General features: G+C 55.5%; 1 protein-coding gene across 2 annotated transcripts; it reads right to left on the bottom strand.

The window, feature by feature from the left end:
* Nucleotides 1-1,538: 1,538 nt before the first annotated feature.
* On the bottom strand, nt 1,539-7,856 carry Slc30a2 (solute carrier family 30 member 2). 2 transcript variants are annotated; one of them, XM_076863189.2, is made up of 8 exons: nt 7,807-7,856; nt 6,904-7,124; nt 6,205-6,351; nt 4,719-4,872; nt 4,049-4,226; nt 3,246-3,351; nt 1,977-2,111; nt 1,539-1,684 (listed from the first exon to the last, which is right to left on the bottom strand). In XM_076863189.2, the coding sequence occupies exons 1-8, from the start codon at nt 7,854-7,856 to the stop codon at nt 1,539-1,541; spliced, it is 1,137 nt and encodes a 378-aa protein (XP_076719304.2). The 2 variants fall into 2 exon arrangements, with proteins under 2 accessions (XP_076719304.2, XP_076719305.2); XM_076863190.2 differs by lacking the exon at nt 6,205-6,351.
* Nucleotides 7,857-8,526: the final 670 nt, after the last annotated feature.

The raw sequence follows: 8,526 nt of genomic DNA, 5'->3' as shown, positions 1-8,526 counted from the left end.
AGAAATCCTAGACCAGCCTCATACTGGCTGGGTGACTTCAAGCAAGTGACTCAGTCTCTCTAAAAATGGAGGACAGCAATGCCTGTCTCTCAAGAGGGGTGTAAGGACTTGGTATACAGTGAAGCCCAGGATCCAGTTTGCTGGGGCCTGCAGGAGTTGAAGAGTGGGCCCTCTGAGACTAGAGTTAACTGCAGCAGCTACAAACAGTGCCCCTACTTCCAGGCCAAACCTGATCCCTCAGATATGGAGGGGTTGAAGGACCCCCTGACCTACATCACCAGAAGAAAGGCTCAAAGAAGTCATTTTATTAATGGGGAGAGGCTCAGAGGGGCAAGTAGTTGACCAGCCCCCTCCCCCCCACACACACAGTGGGCAGGACAGGAGCTCAGTACTGCCCCTAGGGAGGCTGGGAAGCCCAGGGGGCTTCTCACAAGCAGCCTCAGACTGCAGAGTCCCCTTTCCAGGAGGATGAAGGGAACTACTCACCAACAACCACTGGTGCTTGGCAGACTGTCCTCACAACAAGCCTGTGAGGAAGGTGTTACATTCTTGGTCTCCAGACAGGAGGCATTGAGAGGTCCACTGGCCAAGGTCACCTGCTCATGGTGGCAGTGGTAGACATTAGGCCCTGAGGTTCCCTAGTGTGTTGACTCTGTGGGACTGGGGACAGGTCTCCCCTCTTATATCTTGTAAACACACCCAGCCCCTAAGTTAGAACTGTTCACGCACAAGCCCCAGGAAGCCAGGGCCCTGGGCTGCACACGCAGGCCACAGAAAAGGCTCACTCTTGAGTTCGGGCTTGGCAGTCCTTGCACAGCCTGCATATCAGGGCAAGAGAAGTGGCCCTGGGGCTGTGCGGGCCTGCCCCCACCTGAGGCAAGGCTTCCTGTGTTGGCACAGCCTCCTGGGTTAGGAAATAAGGAAAGATAAAACCCATCAGGTTCTTACCTAGTAAGCAGTCTCCCCCTCCAGGAAGGGAAGCACACATGGCTAAGGCCCAGACAGGCCTCAGATGGCCCCTGGCTTCCCACCTCAGGGAACTCTCACAACTCCCCCATCCCCTGGCCTTAAACCGTATTATCATGGCGATGGCGGAGGTAGAGGTTCTGTTCCGGGGCTTCTTATAGGTTCATAGGCAAAGGCCAGTCATGCAGGTGGGAGATGCAGGTCAGTGAGGACACCTTGAGCCAGTCTCCCCTTTGCTGTCCCAGGCTGTACCTCGATGCCTCCCCACTATGGGTGTCAGCTCTGAAGAACACAGCCCTCCGGAGCTGACCCTGGGGATCCCGAGCCTGGTTAAACTGGCTGTACATCGGCTGAGTCCCCACCCAGGCGCTGGCTGTTGTAAACAGGGGAGGCCAAGAAGAGGCTCACCCCTGCGGTAGGCAGGGCTCCATGCTGAACCCGGAGCAGAAAGAGGCATTATAAACCTGGTTTCTAACACAGTGGGTAGGCAGAGTCCTGGTGGAGGCTGTGGGACTTTCAGTCCAGCCACCTGCAAGTCCTGGCCATGCTTCAGCTGGTGCCTGGCTAGGCAGTCAGTCCGAGGGGCCTTGGCACGCCTGACAGTCCTTCATGTCCTCAGAGTAGTCCTCGATCTGAATGGTCATGGTGTGGAAGTTGAATTTCCCCTGGAGACAGGTGCTGGCCGCCTTCAGAACCGCCTGGGCGTCTGCGTTCTGAGCTGGAGGAAGAGACAGCCAAGGGAGACCTGTTTACTCAATGCTTGGCCTTGCAGGATCAGGAGCCCCATGTCATGCTAACCCCAGCTGAACAGGACAGGCTGATCATGAACATGAGAGAGACCAAGTCTGAAAGCAGGGGCCAGGGCGAGGAGGACTTGACCCCCAGCTTCAGTTTTTGTTTTTGTTTTTCAAGGATAAACGAGATCATTATGACCAAATGAGTAATGTGCATCAAATACTCCGGGCCCCTGGCTGCCTCCCCTCACCCAGCATTGGGTCCCCACCACTCACCAATGGCAATGTGAACAGACAGCACGGGCTGGGTCACGGTCAGTGCCCAGATATGCAGGCTGTGCAGGGCTTCTACCCCCTCCACCGATAGGAGCAGGTCACGTACCGCCGTGAAGTCCACACCCTTGGGAGTCCCTGAGGATGGCAGGGACAGAGGCTCAAGGAAATTGCCCTCCTACCCTGCTCTTCAAGTGCCCTCTCCTCTGAGGGGGTCTCCTTGGCCAGCAGGCCTGGTGCTGCCACCACCTCCCCAAACTGTCGTACCGCCTGCCGCCTTCCTGCTCTCACATCATCTGAAATAATCTTGTTAATTCATTTCCTCTTCTAGAAGGGAGGCTCCATGCAAGTAGAACCATCCTTTTTGTTCACAGTGAACCTCCTTTTTGTTCACCACAGTGCCTGGGGCATAGTAGGTGCTCAATCAGTGTTTTATGTATTTATTTTGGTACTGGGGATTGAGCCACATTCTCAGCCCATTTATTTATTTATTTATTTTGGAGACAGGGTCTCATTAAGTTGCGAAAGACTTGCTAAGTTGTTGAGGCTGGCTTTGAACTCGAGACCCTCCTGCCTCAGCCTCCCAGGTCGCTGGGATTACAGAAGTGCACCACTGTGCCTGACTAACAAGTGCTTATTTTTAATGGGGGAAAAAAAGAAAAGTCCTGACCTGAAGTCACATTCTCCTGCTGACCCCAGGCCAGCACCCATTAAAGTCCAAACCTATGACCTTGGCCTAGGACTCAAAGCCCTAAAGCACAAGAAAGCCAAGGTGAATAAGATGGTAATTCAGGGCAGCCAGGCTCCGGGACAGGGGCATGGTTTAGGCCCTGTGATGCTGCAGGAAGGGCCCACAACAGGGTGTGCTCAGTAACTGTCCCAGGTTGACCATCCCCTTCTGAGCTTTAGTCTGTCCCCTGTGCCATGGGAGCACAATCTGACCCCACTTCCTGTGGGAGGGTAACTAGAGATGGAGGGCCTGCCTGGGGTCTGTGGGAACTCCAGGTGCTACCAGACACCACCCAGAAGCCACCTGGGTAGGCAGGAGACATGCCCAGCAAGGAAGGAGGCACACTTGGGCTGCGGACAGTTCCAGGAACTGGCACACCTTAGGGCTCAGCTGAGGCCAAGATCAACCTGGGGCCCCAGGAGGTTTTCCAGCAAATGCAGATCCGGGCTCCCTGCTGGTGTGCAGAAGCCCTGCCCACACCCTGTGTAGACTGACAGAGCTGGAGAGCCACAGGCCAAAAGAAAGTCCAGAGTCCATGTTACCTTCCATCAGCACCAGGATGACATCTCTCAGGATGGTCAAGGTCGTTCCCAGGACCAGGAGGGAGAAGAGGAAGGTACAGATGGGGTCCACATACTTGTACTCTGGCTACAGGAGAAGCAGAAGGCAGACCGGGGTTCAGGCAGTAGCTCAGCTTCCCTTCCCCCCACCCAGCATGTCGGAGAGGGGCTCCCTCTGTAGGATGGAGGTGAGCCTCACCCTGGCCCTACCTCCCAGTTTCTCCTTTTTATTCCAGAACAGGCAGGAGAGATCACAGCACAGGGTGAGGCCCATGCCCATCCTGCTCATCCTTCCTTGAGGGGCTGAGACATAGGCCAAGGTACCAAAAAAAAAAAAAATCTCGGGCATGTGGTCCACCACCCGCATATTACAGATGGGGAAATTGAGACTCAGGGAGAGCAAGCAACTCACTCGGCATTACACGGTTCAAATCAAATGCCTGGCCTTTCCACAGCACCTCACTCCCTCTGTGATGGGTAATGCACAGGCAACACAGTCCCAAGTCGGAACATGGGTCCACAACTAACCAGCTGTGTGACACTGTGCAAGTCACCAAAGCTTTCTGAGCTCCATAAAACACTACCACCCACCCTTCAGGGTTGTGTGAAGGCCAGAGGTGATGATTCTTGGTAGATGTCGGATAACCATTCCTTCCCTCTCCCCAGCCTTTTGCCCCAAGCTAGGAAGATGTCAGAATCTGGAAAGCGCATGTGCAGAGAGAAGCTCCTGGCGATCTACACTCCCTGGCCCTAGCCCCACCCTCCTTCCTGTCCCCATCTCTGACCTTGAAATATAGAATAAAAGCTGCAACCAGGACACCCAAGCTCTGCAAAAAGTCCCCAATCACATGGATGAAGGCAGCTCGGACGCTGGGGTTCTCTTGCTGCTGGCTGGTGTCTTCATGGCTGTGTCCGTGGCTGTGACTGTGCCCGTGGCCAGACTGGTGAAGGGTCAACCCCATTCTACAAAAGTGGAGACACAAAGCCCAGGAATCACTAAGGTAGCAGTAGGCGCTTCAAATCACCCAAATCTGTGGGGCAAAAATGTCAAGCCCCCACACTGTGGCCAAGTGAGAGCCCAGCCCATGCGGTCTTGGTTCTGAGCCACATGAGAAAGGGCTCAGCTCCAATGCCAGGCTGAGCCTGGGCATGGCGATGCCCGCTGACAGAGCTCAGAGCAGGAGGGCGTGCACAAGTCATCCAGTTCACTTATGTCACAAATGGGGAAACCGAGGCCACTGCACAAAGGAGGGAGCCCAAAGGACACTCCTTTGCTCTACACAATACTGCTCCCACCAAGACCAGTTCAGCCACATCCGCTTGAAAAAAGACCCGGATTGTGTCTGTAGGGACACCTGCGGCAACCAGACTTATCCCTTCCCACTGCAGGTCAATTGTGACATGGCCTCCTTCTTCCAAGAACAAAGGTCCAGTGTGAGAAGGGGCCACACTCACATGACGTTCACGGCCACAGCACAGCCCGACGTGATCAGCATGGTCCCCCCTTCGATCTCGTAGTTCCCAGAGATGAGTCGCTCCACAGCCAGGTACACCAGCACCCCCGTCACGACCCAGATGGACAGCACAGAGACCAGGGCTCCCAGGATCTCTGGAGAAGAACCCACACCCCAAAGCCAACCTAAGCACAGAGCTCTATAGCTAAGGGGGGCTCCCCCACCTCCATGCTCTCCTGTCCCCTCCCCTCTGCCTGGATCCGCCTGGGCTTCTCGGAAGGGGTGGCTGGCACCTGTCCCAACCACTCACATATCTGAGAATGTCAGAGCCATTTGTGGTACTGAGGGGTGGAACCCAGAGCCTCACACCTGCTAGACTGACACTTCCACTGAGCTACACCCTCAGCACCTTTACAACTTTGAGACAGGGTCTTGCTAAATTGCCCAGTTGGCCTCAGACTTGTGATCCCCCTGCCCAATCTCCCAAGTAACTAGGTCGAGACAGAACATGCACCATCATCCCTGACTATAACATGAGAGTCAGAAGGAGATTAAGAATTCATCGGGGCCAGCAAGGTGGAGCAGGCTTGTAATCCCAGCGGCTGGGGAGGCTGAGACAGGAGGATTGCGAGTTCAAAGCCAGACTCAGCAAAAGTGAGGGTACTGAGAAACTCAGAGAGACCTTGTCTCAAATACAAAATAGGGCTGGGAATGTGGCTCAGTGGTTTAGTTCCCTCGAGTTCAATCCGCAGTACCAAAAAAAAAAAAAAAATTGAATTCATCTGGAAGCTTAGCAGGGTGGCTCACATTTGCAATACCAGTGACTCGGGAGGCTGAGACAAGAGGGTCACAAGAGGCCAGCCTTAGCAATTTAAGGAGGCCCTAAGTAATTTAATGAGACCCCGGCTCCCAATAAAAAAAGGGCTGGGGATGTGGCTCAGTGGTTGGGTGCCCCTGGGTTCAATCCCCAGTACTAGGGGGTGGTGGGCACTCCCCTGGGTCAGACTTGTTTGTTTTACATGGAAAGAAACTGATTTATTAAAATATATTCTTTTTGTTAGGCCAGCTTCCGAGAGGAGAAGCTGGGCCATCCCCCATGAGGAGGAAAATGACAAGGCTGGTGGGAAGTGAGAGTTTAAAGCCTGTCTCCCAGCAGGCTTTGCTAACCTACCCTCCCCCCAGAGTTGATCCATGGAGTTATGTGCAGTGTTAATGCCATTGTCATTTGTTCCTGGGGTTCCTGAGCCATGGCTTCCTTCAGAAGGTGAACTTTGCTTCCCTGAAGACTAGGAGTTCCTGGATGACTGGAACCGGGGCTACCCCATCAGACTGGGAGTTCTCAGAGGACAGAGGCCACCCACGGTTGACAGCTTCTTTGCCTACCCAAGTCACCCTCCTGACCTTACTCAGGGATCCAATCCACCCTAAGAACCCCTGTTCTGACCCACCCTCCCTCCACCCCATCTCCAGCCAACAGGGGTCCTCACCAGCTCGCTGCCAGCCGAAGTTCATGGTCTTGGTGGCTGGTCGGGAGGACATCCATAGAGAAAAGAGGCTGATGAGCATGCTGGCAAAGTCAGTGAGCAGGTGGGCTGCATCTGTCATGATGGCCAGGCTATGTGCCAGGTATCCCCCTGCAAGGGCAAGGTCAGGAGGTCCTTATCAGTTCACCAAAGAGCCAACTCCCTAGACTGTGTGCAGCAGGGGAGACCCACAGGTTTTGGAAGAAGTCACTGAGTTCAATGGCCTCTCCACCCATTAGCTGTACAACCAAGAGCAAGGGATTTACACTCTGAGCCTGGACTTCCACTGTCTGTGAAAAGAGTTAACAACATGTACTTGAAGGGTCAAGGTGAAAATCAAGTTTAGATAGGACCTGGAAAGCATAATAGGTACATGCTCTTTCCTTCAAGGAATTCAGACCTTCCCTATCTACTAGATGTGGGTGACCTTTGAAAGATTACTTAACCTTAACATGCCTCAGTTTCATCACCTGTTAAAATAAGGTGAATAACAGCAAGCACGGTAGGTCAAGGTTGCCCTAGGGGTTGCCCTAGGGGCACATGAGATGACGTGCACATAGAGGACTTAGCTCATCAGTGCACAGCACCTGGGGCTATTGTAATACAAGGAACATCCAGGCGGCCCCCTAGCCTGCTTCATTTACCCAGCCCAAAAGTCCTTACCAATGACTTCTCCAATCATGAACACCAAGCAGATGGCAGAGGCCACGTAGAGCTGGCGCCGGGCCTTCTCCTTCTTGGGGTCACAGTGACTGTCAGGACCCTTCTGAGCATGGCAGTAATGGTTGCTCCCTGTGACCAGTTCAACAGTCTGAAAGTTCAGGCCAGGCTCCGGGAGAGAGATCCATCCACTCCCCTCCTGCCACAGAGATCCTATATATGACCTGGCCAGGGAGGAAGGGAGAGAAATCACTCAGCAGGAAGATGATAGGAGCAAGGAGGGCTGACTCTAGTCCCATCTCTCTGTGAAGCCTTGGTGTTCCCATGTGTCCAAGGGAAGACCAGCTAGGACACTCCCAAGTTCAGCAGTCCCTGGCCAAAAGGTAGGAAGGCCGTGTTCAGAGGAAGATGCTAAGGGAATGGGAGTCTAGGGGCCCTGGGGGTGGTGGTGGGTGAATGGGTGTGTTCCCTCCCCCATCCTTTCCAAAGCGTGTTGGAGTGACTTTGGGAACTGGCCAAGGGGCAAGCTGTCCAGTCAATCGACGAGAGAACGGAGCTAGGTCTCAGAGAGAGGAGCAGAGCCTCCCCCCTCTCTGACCTACTGGGGAACGCAGGGCGGGCTCATAGCGGGTCTGCCCCGGGGCAAAGTGCTGGACTGGAGGTGGGGCCCCAGGCATCCCGCTACCTTCCCCCACCCGGAGAGGCAAAGGTCGAGTAGTACAGAACTCTCCCAGGAGAAGCGATCCCTGGGGTCACAGGGTCACGGTCTTTTCCCCGGGCCTCACTCCACCCTCCAGCGTGGTCCCGGTTCAGGCCTCCGACGAAACCAACCACAGCCGGGATGGCCAAGGGGGAGGCGCGTCTGACGCCGCCCGAATTCCCTTTCTCCCCCGGTTCCCGCCTTACTGGATTCCGCGCCTGCATTCCAACAGGTGCTGCTTCTCCACGGTGTCCATGGGGACCTGCGCGTCCCGAAGCGGGTCCTTAAGCAGTGCGCCCTAGAGGTTGCGCGCGGAGTTCTTGGCCGCACCGCACACTCCCACCGGTCACGAGGTCCCTGCCGCCGCTGTGCCTCCTGTCCCGTGCAGCTGCCGCTCCTGCTCGTTGCGCCCAGCACACTAGGTCTCTGGGCCAGTCGCTGAGCCCCGCGCCGGCCCGCCGGCTTTATCCCCGGCCCTTGCCAACCCGTGTGAAGCAGCCCTCCGCGCGTCGTGTGCAAAACCGGCGGGGAGCGGGAGGGGCCGGCTGCAAAGGCTTCGCGGCGCTGCCTGGAGCAAGGGCCCGCTGCGCCCGTGGGCCCCCAGGAGCCGCCTTGACTGCTACCAAAGAGCCTAGAGGCTAATCGCCACGCGGCGCTTGGTGTTGCTAAGTTAAGACTAGGTGACCGCTGCGCGCACTCTTCCGCCCCTCGGGAAAGTTATGGGGTCCTTGTTTCTAGAAATCCACTCGGGTGGCTCAGAGAGCAGGAATGGTCCCGAGGCTAAGGTCGTGTCTCCCCGGGATTGATCATTTTTTCCCCCTCGAGGGAGGGTGTTCCCTGGAGGTCGTGTGTGTTTTTTCCCTCCCACTCGGGCGGGGGCTAATCCTGAGGGCGGAGTATGCTGCCAAATTGGAGAGGCTGCCGTT

The sequence above is a fragment of the Callospermophilus lateralis genome, chromosome 7 (assembly GCF_048772815.1).
Source record: "Callospermophilus lateralis isolate mCalLat2 chromosome 7, mCalLat2.hap1, whole genome shotgun sequence".
Classification (NCBI taxonomy): Eukaryota; Metazoa; Chordata; class Mammalia; order Rodentia; family Sciuridae; genus Callospermophilus; species Callospermophilus lateralis.
The sequence above is the reverse complement of the archived record's forward strand: the minus strand, read 5'-3'. Positions and strand labels throughout refer to the sequence as shown.